Source organism: Scardinius erythrophthalmus (genome assembly GCF_964197995.2).
Source record: "Scardinius erythrophthalmus genome assembly, chromosome: 7".
NCBI classification, from domain to species: Eukaryota; Metazoa; Chordata; class Actinopteri; order Cypriniformes; family Leuciscidae; genus Scardinius; species Scardinius erythrophthalmus.
In genome coordinates, this window is record NC_138227.1 from 15665294 (window position 1) to 15684242 (window position 18949).

General features: G+C 36.8%; 2 protein-coding genes across 2 annotated transcripts in view; both read left to right on the forward strand.

The window, feature by feature from the left end:
• lim2.3 (lens intrinsic membrane protein 2.3) overlaps positions 1-18949 on the forward strand; it is a gene marked incomplete at both ends in the record, with an annotated part of 157370 nt that overhangs the window by 117550 nt on the left and 20871 nt on the right. The window lies entirely within an intron of this gene.
• Positions 1-18949, forward strand: part of LOC308693263 (roundabout homolog 2) — a gene marked incomplete at its 5' end in the record, with an annotated part of 54266 nt that overhangs the window by 23865 nt on the left and 11452 nt on the right. The window contains 9 exons of the mRNA XM_081370059.1: positions 610-737; positions 8172-8296; positions 10944-11115; positions 12456-12661; positions 14649-14730; positions 14908-15076; positions 18066-18232; positions 18318-18436; positions 18681-18897. Of these exons, the coding sequence (XP_081226185.1) occupies positions 610-737; positions 8172-8296; positions 10944-11115; positions 12456-12661; positions 14649-14730; positions 14908-15076; positions 18066-18232; positions 18318-18436; positions 18681-18897 (1385 nt within the window). The remainder of the gene's footprint in view (positions 1-609; positions 738-8171; positions 8297-10943; positions 11116-12455; positions 12662-14648; positions 14731-14907; positions 15077-18065; positions 18233-18317; positions 18437-18680; positions 18898-18949) is intronic.

Sequence of the window (18949 nt, forward strand, 5' to 3'; positions counted from 1 at the left end):
ATTGTCAGACAGTATGGTTGAGCTTCCATTTACCATATTTGATGAGCTCTACTGTATGTATGTGCGCTGATTGATGTTTATATGATGAACAGATTTAATTTAGGCTTTTATTCACATATAAAGTGGGGGTGCACGATATTGAAGAAAAATTAGATATGCGATAACTTGCTAAATAATGTTATTTGCAATATGATAATTATATTTACATATATTTAACTGAAAATTATGTGATCAACATTGGGTTAGTTCACCCTAAAATGAAATTATCCCATAATTTACTCTCCCTCAAGCCATCCTAGGTGTATATGACGTTCTTCTTTCAGTCAAACACAATCAGAGTTATATGAAAAAATATCCTTGTATTAACCAACCCTTTAAGTTTCAAATTTTTATGGTAATAATTTGTCGGCAGCAGATGGGGGTGATAAGGGTTATCATCTCATACTATGAGATATATGGTATATAAGGCATATATGGCAGAATTACACAGAAATGTCCTCTCAGAGAGTGGAAGGATGTAGACATGGTGTAGGAGAAAGGTGTGATGACTGTTCAATCTACTCTCCTCACGGACAACCATTGTCTCTTTTCACCCTCTCGGCTGAATAGATTTGAGATCCGTGGTGACAACAGCCTTCATCTGATGAGGGTCAGAGCGGAAGACGAGGGCACTTACACGTGTGTCACCGAAAACAGCGTGGGCAAAACCGAAGCCTCCGCCGTGCTGCAGGTCCATGGTAAGACGTGCATGCATGCATTCTCAGCCTTTTACATGTGTGTCGACACATCACAGAGCACATGAAATATGAATCACAAAGAAGTGAGCTGATTTTCTTAGCTTCATGCATATGGTGTTGCTCATCTCCATTAAACAGACCTCACCGCAGCCATTTGAACCTGTCAGGTGCAATCAGTCTGATCTGTGTGAAGTCACATGGAAGAGTTTATCAGCTCCTCTGTTGTTGCTTAAATGTTAGCTCTATTCTACCTAGTGAACTGCCTCATTGCCTACCTAGGCAGCTGACAGTAAAGCCCAGTTTTGACATGAACGTTTGGCATAATGAACATATAGTGCTGCATCTGAAATCGCATACTCTATATAACTTAATTCATGACCAATAAAAAAGTACATTCTATATATAGCATAAATGTGTTCAGTATGAATGAAATTTGGACGTACTACATCGATCATTGTAAGCCTGTCTAAATCGGTCCAATGGCGGCATCTGATAGAACGGGTGAAGGTCTCTGCGTGTTACTGTCTTTCCTTTCATGCAACACAACAAGATTAAATTAAATACTTTTCATTTGTATTACCTTGTTATTTCATCTGACTCCATAAATGAAAAATGTTTTAATGATATCCGAGAATCATTAAATGTGAGCGAATGTATGATTATTCTTTTGAACTCTTTACTTATATTTTACCCGTTCATATAAGGAAGCTATGTCGCTCTAAGGTCCTTACGCCTTCTGCTTAACGCGGGTCTCACGATCACAAGCTCATCAGTTTTGGTCACCAAAAAGAGGTAATTGGCTATATACGCGAGATTGGTCGCATTCACGCTTACACAATCAAAGATACTTTGGTATAGCCCCCGTGATTGCATACACTTGAAATTAAAGTAACGTTTACTTCAGGCAGAGGTATGGACACTATTACAGATATAAGTTGACCAACATTATTCCTCTTATAATAGTTTTGGATTGGCCATGCCGTGGTTTCCACGTACACTTATCTAAAGTAACATTAAATTAAAACAGAGGTAAGACACACCAAATTTAGATTGGTCAAGCAGCATTTTTGCTGTTTTAAACGGAAATTCACTTCTTGTCTTTGTGAACCACATACACTTGAATTAGTGCCAAATATTAGTCTTAACTAATCTGACGCAAAACTTGCGGTAACATACAAATCCGTTTAATCTTGGGAAAACGATTTTCTGTGAGAAGAGTCTGTCAGAATAAAATCAACTGTAACAATTTATTATGTCAGGTAAATATATCATGCCAATTTCATAATCAGTTCAAAGATAATTAATACAAAACATCAAATGCTCTGGAATAAAGAGAAAAGATGCGAACCTGACATTATAAAATATATGATGCGGAGTGTCTTGCATACACTCCGCATCACGGGCTAATTTGAGTTACAAATCGGGCCTGAGCCTCTTGCATTTCTTTATATAGACAGAAACTTCTTTCACTTGGAAACATTTGCTAACAATGGGAATTTGCATTCAGAGTTTACACCTTTTTGGAGCAGAATGCCATTTGCCTGGAAGACACACCCTCCTCTGAGAAGAGAACTCGTTTCAGGACTCTTGCTCTGTTTTCTGTGCTGTGCACACAATTAAACAATTATCATATAGTGCGCGAATACTAAATGAGTTTCTCATTTGCATCTTCTTGCGCTTGAATTGATACAAAATATCCTCGTAAACAGTCACACAGTTCCTTGTGTAAGCATTCTTTAGTTTAGGCTGTTGATTTTTGTTCATGGCAGTCAGCTGCAACAAAAAAAATTGTGAGAGATAGAATAAATATGTTTGATTTCTAAATATTTAACTTATTTTTTTACCTAATTGGAATCAAAACTGGGAATCGATAAGCAGAATCGGAATTGGAATCTCTAAAATTCAGATACACAACCCTAATAGAGACCAAATGTTGTTTTGAACTTTGAGTTTCATTGTATGGACAAAAATAGTTGAAACATTCTTCAAAATATATATCTTCTTCTGTGTTCTGCTGAAGATAGAAACTCATACAGGTTTGGAACAGCATCAGGGTGTGTAAATTAAGGCAGAATTTTCTACTTAGGTGGATCACTATGTTTTGGAACAGAGCAACTATGCGGAGCTTATGTTAAAGCATGTGGATTACTGTATCTGACAGCTGTTATAGAGAGATGGTGTGCTTTAGCAAACTGCCGGAGTGCAGAGGCAGTGTTAATAGAACGTGGAAAAATGTGTGTTTTTGCGTGTGTGTAGAGATGAGAGAGAGAAAGACTGAGCAAGAAAGAACTGGATGGGAATCTAACTGGCACAAGCCGGGGGAAGCAGCTGTAGCAGACCTGATTCAATTCATCCTCCAGTTATTTTGCCAGTCTCAATTAAGATGAGACCAAGCCTCCATCTCCTGCCTACTGCCTCCTTTTACTGCCTCCCCCTCTCTCTCTCTCCATTTTCTGACTCAGGGCCATTTTCTTGATGTTTCATTTGTGAATTTTCTGTCTCATTTGCCTTGATGTTTTGTTGCCCTTCATCATTTCATCCTTACCAACCTTTCCTTCCTCTTCACTGCATGCTGCCACATCTCACAAGGTGTCAAAGGCAGGCTGTTTTATGTCCGCTGCTTTGCATAGTGTGTGTGAATGCTTCAAAAAGACATTTTATGTCATTACTATGATTCTGCCATTAGATTAATGGGGATTTTATAGCTCAAAAAAATAAGCAGCCGCTTAACATTTATATATTTGAAACATGAACATTCAAACGTTTTAAAAAAGAGATAGACTACTACAAGTGATTTTATAACTGAAGTGAATTTGTAAAGCAAATTTTACATTTATTTTCATGTATTTGGCAGACACTGTTATTCAAAACAACCTATAATTGATTTAAGCAGAACATTGTATTTGAATCAGTAGCTAGTATTGCCTGGATATCGAACTTGCATCATTCTCTACATGTTGAGGTGCAAGAATTTTGAAGACTGAATTTAGGTGATCTGCCATCATCTCAGATTATTGAAAAATTGTGAAAATAGAGGTAAAAAAATTGGAGCTTTTGAAAGTGGTGTATTAATTAGTCCACGAGCTTTACCACATTCATTTGTGGCACCCATGCTTTTGACGTTAATTTGATTTGTGACTTTTACTGATCCTGTTCCCACGCATTCTTCCTCATCCTTTCCTCTCTCTCACTGTCTCAATAAAGAAAAAAGATAGTAATACATTTTACTAGCAGTTAAACAAAATTTAAAATATTTAGATCCAAAATTACTTTTGCCATTCCTATTAATGGTGAGTAAAATGAGAAAATTTGCATATTTGCATATTTGTGACAAACACTACTGTATGTGGAATATTCATTACATTAATCCACCAAAGCTAAAATATAAGGATCAAAATCCCAGTGGGATTGAGTTGATGTAAAAAAAAAAAAAACTTGCATCACAATAAGTGTATTGTGGCTGTCAAAGCATTTGGTAACTAAACAGAATTTTATTAAGTTTAGTGACAACAATGGTTACAAATTTCACGATTTTAATTTAATTCAATCGTTCAGTGGAAAAGCGGCTTTTTAGGGGACCGAGCAAAACATGACTGGACATCAACCACACGGCAAACGCTACTTTACTTTCTTTGCATAACAGTTCTATCTAACAACGTATTAGACAAGACTGTTAAACAAATAAAAAAAAAAAATGAAGAAACTAAGAATTGCCTTACGGGAACATTTATTTCTCAGGGAACCACCCTAGTGGCTAGTTCCTAGAACTAAGTTCCTAGAACTACCCTGTGCGAGAAAGCCCCAATAGTTATGTATTCAGTCTGTCAACGTTCGTTTCCTGTGTTTTATTATGAGCACACCTGTGCTCGTATGAGATTGACAGGGCCTGTGGCTGTCAGGAGAAAGCTGTCTTCTCTGATCCTCTCAGCAGATGTTTGCTGCCTTCTAGCCTAACATTTTCCCAAAATACCAGGGAGCAAAGCCACAGCATCAGTGACTTAACGCGCTAAAGATTACGACTGACCACACACATCTGCTGTTTTTACACTCATCAGACAAGTGTACACGATGAGCGGTCATGTGCATGAGAGCTTTTACCAAGCCTAGCAACAAAATGCCTACCGGATGAGTCGTGAGTCAAACGCATCCTCGTTCACTGGATCATCTCAAATGTGCCCTGTATTAAAAACAGCAGAAATGTTGGGTTTTAATTCTGTGGCTTTTAAAGGGATAATCAGATAATCACTCTCATTCCAAACCCATAAGACTTTCGTTCATCTTCAGAATGCTTGAGATTCTATTTTCCAAATAAGCACAAATAAAATAAAAGAATAAAATCCTAAATTAAACCTGTTTATCATATAAAGTGATCATGTCTTTTCAGAAGATTAACTGCTCAATTCAAATGGATTTAATTTACTATAGGTTTGGGTGAACAGACTTTTAATGGAGGGACAGAAATAATAAAAATAAAAATTTGTGTTCCGTAGATGAACAAATTCTTATGGGTTTGGAACGGGTGATTCATTGATGACAGAATTTTCATTTTTGGATGAACTAACCCTTTAAAGGGACAATTCACACAAAGATGAAAATTCTGTTATTTATGAGGTTCCAAACTTGAATGAATTTCTTTCTTCTGTGGAGCACTGTATGTGGAGAAGTATTTTTTGTCCAAACAATGAAAGTCAATAGGGTGCAAAATATTCCCATTGGACCCAATTGACTTTCATTGTATGGACAAATAAACACTGAGACATTTTAAAAAAATATCTTCTGTCCCTTTAAGGCTCTAGAATCGCATTTCTTTCACTCATTATTTCAGTCCCCAAAGCTGACATGCATGCATACATACAAGATATGCTGTCGCATGGGAATTGTCACCTGCAGAAGCATTCAGTAGCTCCATTAGCCCAGAGCCACTTTTCCACACACTATTATTCTCCTCCGGTTTTAGTGATCTTTGTCGGCTTCTCGTCATAAGCTGTTATTTGTGTAGGAGCTCGTAGCTCCATCAGAAAAAAATGTGAAAATGGAGAAACAACACGGATGAGTCAGATCTCACGCTTTTCTCCCTGTCTGCCTTTCACGCTCTCTCACTTGAATCTGGTGTACAAACCTACTGTGAAGTTTCTGAACAGCAGGGTAGCGGTCTGGTTATCTAAACAAAGACACACAGCTCTGAGCTCAGCGGCGTACTAAAAAGTGGGTGGGAAATGGCTGATGGATAACGCTGGTGGTTCTGTTTGGCTTACTGAGCGATAAACCAAGCAGTAGCCACCTCAAACATTGCAGTTAAAAACAGATGTTTTTCAAGACCGTTCATCCGCCGCTGTCCCAGCATGAGCCACGGACTCCAGCATCGGAATCTACTTTGGGGTCACAACTAATTACTTGCTTTAATCTGAGCTGAGTGGAGACTCTATATGTTTTAATCCAACGGCTCTCACACTAATGTGCAAATCACAGAGCTGATGAGCCACAGAAGACAGCACTTAACTAATAAGTGATTTAAAATACTGGGAAAAGCACTTCATTTTTTCATATAGTGGGTTATTCATAGATGGTATTTGGTGAGGGTCAATTCAATCAAACCAAGTTTAAGTAGGAGTCGTAATTGTCAGAGACACCCACAGGAAAGACAAATCACTAATGATGTGTCTTCAATACCACAATTGCAAAAGCTCTGAGATAAAAAAACCCCTGAATTGAAACGTGTTTCTCACAAAACAGCTGCAAACTACTGTGCCATTAAATTAAGCCAAATCTAGGTATTCTGCTGTATCCTTTTGGATTGGAAACTGATTTTAGGGTGTTGTTACCTGTTGTTACCATTAGCATAGTTCTTTTAGTGAATAAAGTGCTAAAACAACACAGAGTATGCAAATAAATGACTCCCCTGAGACATTTGCTTGTCTTCTACTTCACAGATGTTTCTGAGTAAAATGCCTTATCTCTTCTAGAACTTTCAGAATGTTTCTCAGCAATGCCACAAACTGCTTGTACTTGGCATTTGCTGAGATGCCAAAGTCTTCAATAATTTCCATTTAATAATATTTTTTATGAAATTCTATGCTATCCATGTTCATTTTATAGCTTTGTACCTTTACTGAATATCAACAATTGTCTCATTTTAACTTTTTTTAGTGATTTTAACTCATTTTAAGTTTTTTTTTTCTGATATATACCACCGTTCAAATGATTGGGGTTTAGTAAGTAGAGTTTCAAAAGTGACTTGAAAAGTAAATTTTTTTTAACTACATTTATATTATTTTTTAATGCTCACTAAGGCTGCATTTATTTGATCAAAAAATACAATAAAACGGTAATATTAACAGTAATATCATTGCAATTTTCATTTCTATTTAAATATATTTTAAAATGTAATTTATTCCTGTAATATAAAGAACAGCATTTATTTGAAATAGAAATCTTTTGTACAATTATAAATATATTTACTGTAACTTTTGATCAGTTTAATGAATTCTTGCTGAATAAAAGTATAAAAAAATATATATATATTTTTTTAAATGTACTCACCCCAACTTTTAAATGATAGTGTATGTTTGTTACTTAAACAAAATATAATTAATATCTCTTTGATTTAGTATAGATTTATGCTGGCTTCACCTACGATTGTAATTTTCTACTTCCCACTTCTAAAATTGTGATTACGAGCTTGTTGCATTCAAGCGCTTTGTTTTCTGAAAGAACAGGAATCATGGAGGACACCATGTTTATTCTTGCCTATTTATTGGGACAGTCTTATTAAAGCCAAAATGATATTTCGCATCCAATTCATTGACAACCATATAAACATTCATTGCTAATTAGATTTAGATTAAGATAAGCAAGCTGACAATTCTGGAATTTCAGTCAAATACATGCTATTTTCGCTGTGTATAAAACATACAATATGCTTCAAATGATTATTCATATATGTAAATATGTACTACTTTAACAATAAGACGAGGTGATGTTGCTGTTGCTGGAAAAAACTAGTAAAGTCACAGTCACAGCAGCAATCATTCTCCCCTCCGCCATGTTTAAAAAATGTATGGTCCACCCAACTCAGGAACTTGGGTATCAAAATTATCCCCAAGTTTCCAAGTGGTAAATGCGACTTGAGAGGGCATTTGTGTCCAATTTTTAACTGGGAAACTTGTATTATGATAATTCCACGCCACGTGAAGGACGTCAATTAGTCTACTGGGCAATACAGTTTTCCTATGTCCATGCCGTAGTGGGTGGTGCATGTGTGCACTTGTAGTGCATAGCAGCTTGTGTTATTTTGCCAACACCATTTGCCATTATTTTTTGTCCTTCCTCCAGTATCTGTATAAACAAAGCTATCAAAAATGACAAACATACAGGAAAATCATAAAGCATTTGCAAATTCTCTAACCAGTCCCATTTGGTTCTCTATGGTCTCAGTGCCTCCGCAGATTGATGTACGTCCTCTGGATCAAGTCGCTGTTCAAGGACGGACTGTTACTTTTCAGTGTGGCACCCAGGGAAACCCCCTTCCTGCAGTTTTCTGGAAGAAAGAAGGCAGTCAGGTGAGTGTGCAACTTATGCTTCCTACCTACTGGATCTAACCAACCAAACAGCTGCTGAAAATTCAGCTTTGCCATCACAGGAATAAATTACATTTCAAACTATATTAAACAGTTATTTTCTATATTAGTTGTATTTTTGATTAAATAAATGCTGCCAGTAGTGTATGTACAGTACTGTATATACCCTTTGAAATTCATGCAGTATATAGTCAAGTACATACTGTATAGTTCAAGTACACAATCTTTTGTACATGATTTTAGACGCAGCTTATGAGATGGCTCAGCATTGTCAGTCAATAATCCAATACTTCTCTGTATGTCATGCGTGGGTTTAAAAAGCCTGATTGGAGATCAAAGGGAGATCTCTTCATATAAAGATGCTGTATTTGCATCTCAGAGCATGTTTATCGGTGACTCATTAACTTTGCCAGAGCTTGAAAACAAGTCTAGAGCCTCTCGATGATTATATTTACCCTTGTTGATGCTGATTAGTTGTGTATTGCTGATTGCATTGAAGAGATGATTCAGAGCTTTGGATTGCTGGAGCCGGGCCCTTCAAGGCAGCATGTTTTCAGAGCCATTATGGGAAACCACCGATGAGAGTTGGGCCTCCTAAGAGGAAAAAAAGGAGACTTGTGAAAGAGTAGGAAGAGAAAATTTGACACAGAGGAACATCAGGTGTCAGAGCAGCTCCCATAAGCGTAGCGTTCAGTGTAATGGTAGTCAGGAGCTTGTTTCCACTCTAAAAATAGACCTCCGTCAGTGCAGCGAAGAGCTAAAGACCACTCAGCCTTGATGGCTCACATCATTTTTGAGTGATTTGGGGTGTTGCCTGTGCAATGGATTTTATAGCACGTCCCCCGTGTTCACATTTGTAAACCATTTTCAACTGTGTTCCAGATTACGCTGTGGCCTTTTCACCATGGTCCATTACTTGCCCAGTTTAAGCCTCTTAAGAGAAGTGGATGGATTCCCCATCATGTATATACCCCGAGTTAACCTAACTGAAGTCCCACAAAGGAGCAAGCAGCTTCGGTCAGCGCATTAAACTGCCAGAAAGACACATGACCAAGCACTCAAATCAGCTGATGTGCAGTGGTGATGGAGATGAGATCTTTAATCTGCACCATATTTAATGCATTTTATATTTTAGATTTGTTCATGTATGTTAGTCAGCTTCATAATTTAATAACACACAGGGCCATAGCTAGGGTATCCGGGGCCCTGGTGCGGGTTGTTGCTGTAGGGGTTCCCCTCAGTTGAAATCACGTTTTTAGGGGGATGGTGGTGTTAGGAGAATCGCCACCACCTTTCGCCCCTCTAGTGATGACTCTGGTAACACATCAGAAGATTCAATGGCTAATATAAACTAAGAATGAAAATACTTTTACAACGTTTATTAATGTATGCTAATGTGAATTTCTACATATAAAGTACTAATATTAGTTTGTGCATTAGCTTGTATTATGTACACAGCACGATTTTTCTTAAAGAAATTCATATTTTTATTCAGCAAGGATACGTTAAACTGGTCAAAAGTGACAGTAAAGACATTTATAATATGTAAGACATTTATATTTCTTATTAGATTCTCCTCGATGTTGTTTTTAAATGTGCCATACAAATAAATTTGAACTTGAACTTAAACTTCAAAATAAATACTGTTCTTTGAACTTTCCATTCATTAAATCCTGAAAAAAATGGACCACATTTCCAAAAATATTAAGAATATTAAAATATTTCCAACATTGATAATAATCAGAAATGATTCTTGAGCATTAAATCAGAATATTAAAATAAAGGATCATGTGACTCTGAAGACTGAAGTAATGATGCTGAAAATTCAGCTTTACCATTACAGACAGGAAAAAATTACATTTTAAAATATATTCAAATAGAAAACAGTTGTTTTTCAGTTTTAATAATATTTCACAATATTACTGTTTTACTGTATATTTGAGACTTCTTTCAAAAACATTAAAAGTTTTTGCCAAAACCCCAAACTTTTGAACGGCATGGTATGATTTGTATTATGTAAATGTATTATGACATGAGTGAACATAAATGAAAAATGAACAATTTTTTAAATTAACATTAACCTAGATTAATAAATGCTTTAAAACATATTGTTCATTGTTTGATCATGCATAAACTGATGTTAATGAATTGAGTGTTTGAGTGTGAATGAATTGGCTGATGAATGATAAATGGTGGATATTAAAATTACAATTATTTTCATGCTATGGCCAGTTCTATTTGTTTGTCTGAATAATTGAAAAATAAACCAAAATCAATTATTTGAAATGTTATAAGTGATTTTAGGCATCACAGCATTATGTACAGTATGAAAAATTATATTAATTTTGACATTTGTAAAGATTACATTTATTAAATGATTAGTCCTTTCAGACTATAAACTTTTTAAGTGAGCGTTGGATGACAGAAATATAATCTAAATGTAAAATCAGAGGAAATGAGAATAAACAATTAATTACAATCAATTCAAAGTCTTTCACTTCAAAAGAACAAAGACAATCCTGTTTTCCATGGCCATGTGTAACTTGTAAAACAGACTTTCAATGCTTCTGAACACTGGGTATTTTGCCCACGGTGTGGTGTGAACTCAAGAGTCTGTCCTCTGCTGTAGATCCTGCTTTTCCCCGGCCAACCTCCTTCCAAGTCGGGCCGTTATTCTGTGTCCATGAGTGGAGAGCTGTCCATCTCTGATGTTCACTCTGAAGACTCAGGCCACTATATCTGCCAGGCCATCAGCGTGGCAGGAAGTGTCCTCGCCAAGGCTCTGCTGGAAGTGGAAGCTGGTGAGTATCTGGGATTACTGTTCATCCCACCCAGCAAATGGCGTCTCCGGAGATAATTGTGAAGAAAACCCCTAGTATTAACAAACCGCCTGAGCGTGAACGCACACAGTGTACACAGCTCTCAATTTTGATGTGTATATTACTTCAATCATGAAGCCTGTTTTTAATTAATGGTGCTTTTAGGGATCACTAAAAGTGAAGTGTACAGTACTTAACTTATTTTTAAAAAGTTTGCAGTATCTCGTAATTCACCCCCCTAAAAATATTGATATATTATAGTTGACAGTTTTCTTACTGCGTATTTTTGTCTTGTTTTCAAGTTCAAATATCTAAACAATCTTAAATCAAGATACAAGATAAAATTACATTTTCTAAAAAAAAATAATATCTGCCAATATCTTTTTGACCCCACTGACTGTTTTTTTTCTTGTTTAAGCATAAACATGCTTAAATTTGATGACTTTTTCAAAAAACAAGACTTAGGGCCAGATTTACTAAACAGCTTGCATCAGTGCAAACCCTCTTTTGGTGTTAAAAAAAATGACAGGATTTACTAAAGACTGTGAAATGTTTGCAATGAAAATGCATGGACAGTTATTTTTGTGGGTGTCCTTATCACAAATGCATTTGTAGGAGTTTATCTTTCAGGCAAGAAAATGATGGGAGGAGAGTATTTAAATGAATCATGCAACGTGATTTACTAAGGTTTGGCGCTAGTCAATTTACTGGTATTTGTGCCATTATTTAATGCCCCCAAAAAAGCATGTCTTAAGTTAACCCAATTTCGCCTGTGTTGTTAGTAGATCACACGCACCTGATTTTTATCGGCTCTGCTTGTTTGCGATCCTACACAGATTTGCGCTGCTCTTGATAGATTGCATTGGTCATTATGGAAATGATCCGGTTGTGTCTGTTCTTTAATTTGCACATTGTAGTCAGTAGATCACCCGCAGAACTTTCAACTCCCATGGGCGCTTTTATGGGATTTGCCCTTTTTAGTAAATCTGGCCCTTAATGCCTTTAGTTATTTTGCCTCTCAAGTAAATGTATCTTGATTCAAGAATGTTTAGATATTTTTACTAGAAAACAAGAGAAATGTACAAAGTAAGAAACACAGTGTAGTCTTCTAGTCTAACATCCTGACCCATCACCCCAATTCCAGAATATATCCATCTTCTTTGCCATTGTGTTCTCAAAGTGTGATTAACTCTGACTGCCAGTTGCGCTTCCATAGCCGTACAAGTAAGTAAGGCTGATCTTTAGATGCCAGAGGCACTATTAGGCAACTGAACAGATGCAAACACACTCCTCACAAACACACTCTGCTGTTTATCCTCCAGGCCCATCAGATCTCGTCCCTCCAATTATCCGACAGGGTCCAGCCAACCAGACGCTCGCTTTAGGCTCCAGCGCCCTACTCCAGTGCCATGTGATGGGCAGCCCAATCCCCAGCGTCAGGTGGGAGAAGGATGGGCAAAGCGTTCTGTGCGATGACATTCACATAAGCCTAATGGAAAACGGCACTTTACACATCAGCGGTGTGAAGGTATTTGACAGACGCTTCAGACAAAGATGTGAATTGTTTGTTTTGATTAGGGCTGTGAAAGGCAAAATCTCCCTGGACAGAGAGGCTCTGAGAAAACATTTCAAACTGAGTGAGACGTTCACAAGCACACCTGAAATAATGGTGTCCACTTGAGCGTTTCTTATACTCGAGGCAGGGTTTCCATCAATGCATGCAAAACACATTTAGCCGCGTAATGTTCATAAATCAATAACCAACAGATTTGATCGCTCTGAGAAGCTCTGCGTACATTTAGCTCAAATGTAATTACGCACACGAAATTACGCTGATAAAGTGGAAGTGACACTAATCTGCAGTTTCCTTCCAAGTTCGGAGTAAAGAGTAAGATTTGTTTTAATTGATTCTGGCATTCATTCATCAAGTAGGTTCAGTGGAAAAATAGCTGAGGACTTAAAGCTCTGGGTTCCATACATCTGAACAACCAGCCAAATCAGTCACGTCATGAAATAGTGTTTGACTTGATAGATATATTAGCCTATCAAATAATCAGATATAGGACTGTAATATTTAATTTGCAAATATAACTTTGTGGAGCTCTTTTGAATGTTAAAGTAGCCTATCACACATCATATATCATAACATATAACAGTATAAGTGTAACGTTGCTGAGGAAGACAAGGATCTAAACGCAGGGTATTTAATAAAGTAACAAGGAACACAGAACTCAAAGGTCAAAGGTCAAAGGAACAAAACCAGGGACTCACAGAGGCAACCATTACATGTACAACAACTGACAAGGTAACCAGTGAAACACAAGGGCTATAAATACACAGAGACAAACAAGCTTAACTAAGTAACAAGGGGGCGTGGTTAATAAGAAACACCTGGGGAGACTAATAAACAAGAAAGACTACAAAGGACTACAAAACATGGCACAGAACAGGAAATAACAAAAGTGCACACCAGACAAGGGAAACACAGGACAGGAATCATGACAATAAGAAAGGTTGTGTGCCATTCAGAAGTGGTAGTGATAATAATTATGTTACAATACATTACATTATATTATATTATATTATATTATAAAAAATAATTTCATACACATATCATATGGAGTAGTTCTAGAAACATTTTATAATTTATATAAACATTTATATTAATTATCAATATTTAAATATGGTTGTGTTTAACTATATGTGCATTTTATTTAATAAATGAACTTTCATTTTTATGGATCAGAGTGGAGCAACACATCATTTCCCAGTATGCACTAATTTAGTCAAAAATGATGCCTATTTATTTTGTAATTTGTTGCACTGTTTGATTTTATGTTTCAAAACTAATGAAAGTGAAGAATGTGTTTCACGGTATTAAAATGCCTAATTAGAGAAAAAATATATTCCACCTGTCAGGGTATATAATAAATAGGCATAATTAGTTCTTCAACATTCTTGTGTTGAACTATTGATATTCCTCTGTCTCTGTGTTAATTGCAATTCAGTAAACTCCTTTTCCTGTTGTTCCAATTCAAATTCCTGTAGCATGTCGCCAGTTCTATTCAAATTCATACCGAAAGGGAGCTAGTTCTTCAATTCATAGTTTTGTTCAATGCTGATAATAAATAATGTTCAAAAGACTTTGTCATTCAAAAGTTATTTTAAGTAAGAGAAGCAACTGTGTATCGTACAGCTTTTATTTGCTTCGGATTTCAAAAACATTCCGATAAACTGAATGCCATCTGTGGTACCAGGTCTGTATATTTTAATTGAGACATTTGACAGATTATACTGCAGTATGCAGAATATAAAACAGGCGTTGAGGATGTCAAAAATGATCTCAGAGGAGTTCTAACGGTCAAGACCTCTAACTAACTGAAAACAAACTGATCGGCCGAAACAATACATTTGATCCGCATCATTTGGAGAGCGTAGAACTACTTCAGAAACACTGCATGCTCGCAATTATCGCTGTCGTCTTTCAGAAATGACTTTGTCTTCTCTGTTGCTAGGAGACCGACTCAGGAACGTACACCTGTGTCGCATCCAGTTCCACTGGTGAGACGAGCTGGAGCGCGACCGTGACAGTGAAAGGTAGCACACAAGCATTCTTCACTGTAACACAGCTCTTTATAAGACTTTGAAAAGGCTGACACTTCAAGGAACACGTTGTACTGACGATTTCAATGTGCAGTCAAACGTCCTTGGACATGAATGCACCGTTGACGGAATAGTCAGGCGGTCACATTTGACTCTGTTTCTTGTGTTTAGCAACTGGAACGTCCTCTGTCCCGCGGGTCTCGCAGTCCCTGCAGCTGCCTGGTCCTCCACAGAAGCCTGTGGTAACAGATGTGACCTCAAATAGCGTCACTCTCACTTGGCAGCCCAACCCACATGAGGGCGGAGCTGCTGTCACTTCCTACATCATCGAGGCTTTCAGGTTTATATGATACCATTAACACAAACTTACTACTTTTTAATAACTTTCCTTCATTTAAAGGGCTCAAAACTATATATAATTTATATTATATTATATTTTTAATTTATTGCCCCTTTTCTCTTTATTCACCAAGGAGTTTAAAAGTAGAAATGTGCAGCTTTCATTTTTTTTTCATAGAAAAGTGTGTTATATGAGCTATGATATATAAATCATCCTTTTGAGGTTTTTGAAATACTTTTCTAGGTGGACGAACTTCTGTATATTTAATTCCTATTGGATTTTTTTCTCAGTGTAAACAACCCTTCTCTAGTATCTTTATGTGCATCATGAGACGGTTTATTCCAGTGCAAGACATTGCCCTGTAGACTTCCATTGTAATGCATTACTATACACACTTTCAGTGTCAGAAATCCAATTTTCCATTAACAGACGATATTGGCCCCCTGGATTTGATTTTTTCAGGGGCATTTTTTTTTACCTTTATGAGGTTGTGTTTATTTCTAACCATATCAAATCACTCTGTCATCTTTTTATATGTTTTATAATTGGATGTTAGGGTGTCACCAGTAAAACTAAATCAATATGAGCTCGTATTTTCTGTCATATTACGGATAACTAGGCCTAGAATAAAATTTTAAGAGCTATGTCAGATGTTACAAACGAGAAAAACAGAGGAACTCATTACGGAGCATTTCTTGCCCCTGTTTTTTTTTTTTTTTTAATTGAGGGGCATTTTTTTCCTCTGAGCCACCTTTAATTTCTGACCCTGCATGCATTATGTATGATTTTTGCTTGCGTTTACAAACTGAGGGCTGAGATTGGTGGTAATCAAAAGCATGTCAAAGATGCTGTCGATACAGCTTAACTTTTACTGAGCCTGGAACAGTCCTCTACTGCAAATTTTGCACTTTTATCTCGTATTCAGAAATGCATTCAATCGGTTCCTGCATGGATTTAAAGTCTCCTGTACTGCTGCATATTTACAAGAAATATGAGGGGAATGGGGTTCTGCACCCTCTCCAGTGACTTGATGGGTTGAGTGAGTGGCAGATGTTCTCATTATTGTGCCGGGGTAAGTTAGAGGCGTCATTCAGAGTGTCAGAGCGGATGGAAGTTTATGGTGAAGTGAGAGTGAAGCAATGCTCTCTTCCAGGCTGGATGTTCCCTGGGGCTGCAGTTAGAATTCAGCAGAACTTGTCCCTCTAGGCTCTGTAGAGGTCAGATGAACAGAAGGCTCTATTATTGTCCCGCCAGGAGAGCAGCATGGGAGGCAGAGAGTAGAGGCCTAGTCATAATTTAGCTCTGCTCTGACATCTTGTTAAGGAGACACTCGGATTTATGTTGCAGCTCGCTATGTTGAGAGGTCAGGGTCATGTGCACGTTCCGAGAAGTCAAGTGGGCAGCCCTTATGTGCTCACGGTGCATGGAGACGAGGCCAGATCCTCTCCATTGTCCTTCACACCCTGCTCCATGCTCATTTTTTCTCAATAACAAGGCCAATGTGTCCAATTCAGTTTGCTAGTGAAGCTTTTAGCTACATTTTTCATTTGCATGACAATAGCTCAGCTGTTTTTAAAGTACTGCAGGTTTTCTAGTAACGTGCTATTTTTCTGACAAGTAGTGGTGTAGCATGACTGTTTATATTCTACACACAGCCTTGCAACCGAGCAAGCTGAGGGAATAAACAAACGTCTCTATCTCTCAAAGTGTGTTGGGAAATCAGATTCGTTTAGAGAGTCAGTTGGTTCACTTTAATGAACTGGTTCAAAACCATAACATAAATACTGTTATTTAACACTGTTATTCAGTTATATGTTGTCTGTATGCTATACGGCTGATGTTTAGTTTTATTAGTTTAGTGTTTAGTATAAATGCATGTATTACGTTTTAAAGTTATACCTTTGATTTCTTTATTGATAAATACTGTTCTTTTTAACTGTCTTAACTCTAAAGTTAATTGTATATAATCACAATTTTATATTATATTTAAACTTTGGGTATCTGGAAGATTGCTAAAATAGTCTCTTTTGCTCTGCACGGCTGAGTTTATTTGATTAAAAATACATGAACTATAGTAATATTGTAAGATGTTATTAAAATTTTATATATATATTTTTTAAAATGTAATTTATTCCTGTGATGCAAAGCTGAATTTTAAGCATCATTACTCTAGTCTTCAGTGTCACATGATCATTTAGAAATCATTCTAATATGCTGATTTGCTGCATTGATTGTATTATTATTATTAATGTTGAAAACGGTTGTGGTGCTTAATATTTTTTTGTGGAAATCATGTTGCATTTTTTTCAGGATTCTTTGATGAATAGAAAGTTTAAAAGAACAGCATTTATTTGGAACAGAAACATTATAAATGTCTTTACTATCACATTTAATCAATTCTTATCTGAAAAAGCTCCCTAATATTGCTTCATTGTCTTTGTTAGTAGCTTGTAATGTAGCTAACTCCTTTTTTACTACTAAAGAGCAGCTTTAATATAGTTTAAATTATGAATAGTTTGACTTGACAAGCTACAGTTTCAAAGTAGCTTTCCCAACACATAATAGAATCACTAATATCACAATTCTTTGAATATGCATATCCTCTGTTGTATAATTGAACCCATACATTATTCTAATAACTTCTTTTTATGTGTACGGATGAGCTTCACAGTGATTTTACAACAGTTAAAGGGATGTTGTTAGGCAGGATGCAAGGCACAGAGCGGCACAGCCTTGAAGGATTTAGTCCTTTTATAAAAAGGCATCAATAGCAAAGAAGAAAAAAAGACTCATTTTAAATAATTGCGTTCAATAATGTACATGTAATATAGCTCTTTAGCCTAACTGCAAGCTGCAGCTTGGCACATTAGTATATAATTCAATTGATGTACAATCAACAGCTTTGAATATGGCTAATCCATTCTATTTTTAAAGCTGGAGATGTGTTTTGTGATTTAGTGTAGTGTTAATTTTGTGTGTCTTATTCCAGTCAGTCAGTGGGCAGCACATGGCAAACTGTAGCTGACTTTGTGAGGCAGGAGAAGCACACAGTGTCTGGGCTTTACCCCAATACTGTGTACCTGTTCATCATCAGAGCGGTCAACTCCTACGGCCTCAGTGACCCCAGCCCCATCTCAGAGCCAGTCCGAACGCAAGGTTTGAATAGTTTCTGGGGTTGTGTGTGTGATGGCTGATTTTATAATTTGTACAGATCTGCATGATGTTTTGTATACATTTTCAGATGGCCCAGATGGTCAGGGAAAAGACCAGGCACATGTACAGATTGATTTAGGAGGGGTGAAGGTTCGTCTACAGACACTGGAAGTCTTGAGCCCTTCCAGTATTCAGATCACATGGACTGTGAGTATGTGACGTGCTGTACGTATGTATGTGAACATGCATTTTGAATCATTTTTACCAGGCTTAATATTTTGATTATTATAGATCATTAATAGTATACATTTATAATATCAGCCATCGTATTACTTATCTGCAATAACATACAAATTATTATTCATGATTTGTTGTCACTGTCTGCTGAAATTGCCAATGAAACTGAATCTCCTGACCTGATATCATATGTATATGTATGATATTATTTCAGCTTGACCGGCACCCTCGCTACATTCAAGGCTACAGGCTGTATTACAGGCCTGTGGGGAGCGCATGGATGATCCAGGACATAAAAGCAGGTTCCCCACACACTGCTGTCCTGAAAGAGCTACACAGAGGAAAGGAATACGAGCTCAAAATGAGACCGTATTACAACGAGTTCCAGGGGATTGACAGTGAAATCGCAGTGGTTCGCACTCCTGATGAATGTAAGACTTGTTTTCATACTCTAGTCTTTAGCTTTTACTTTGTATGACTTTC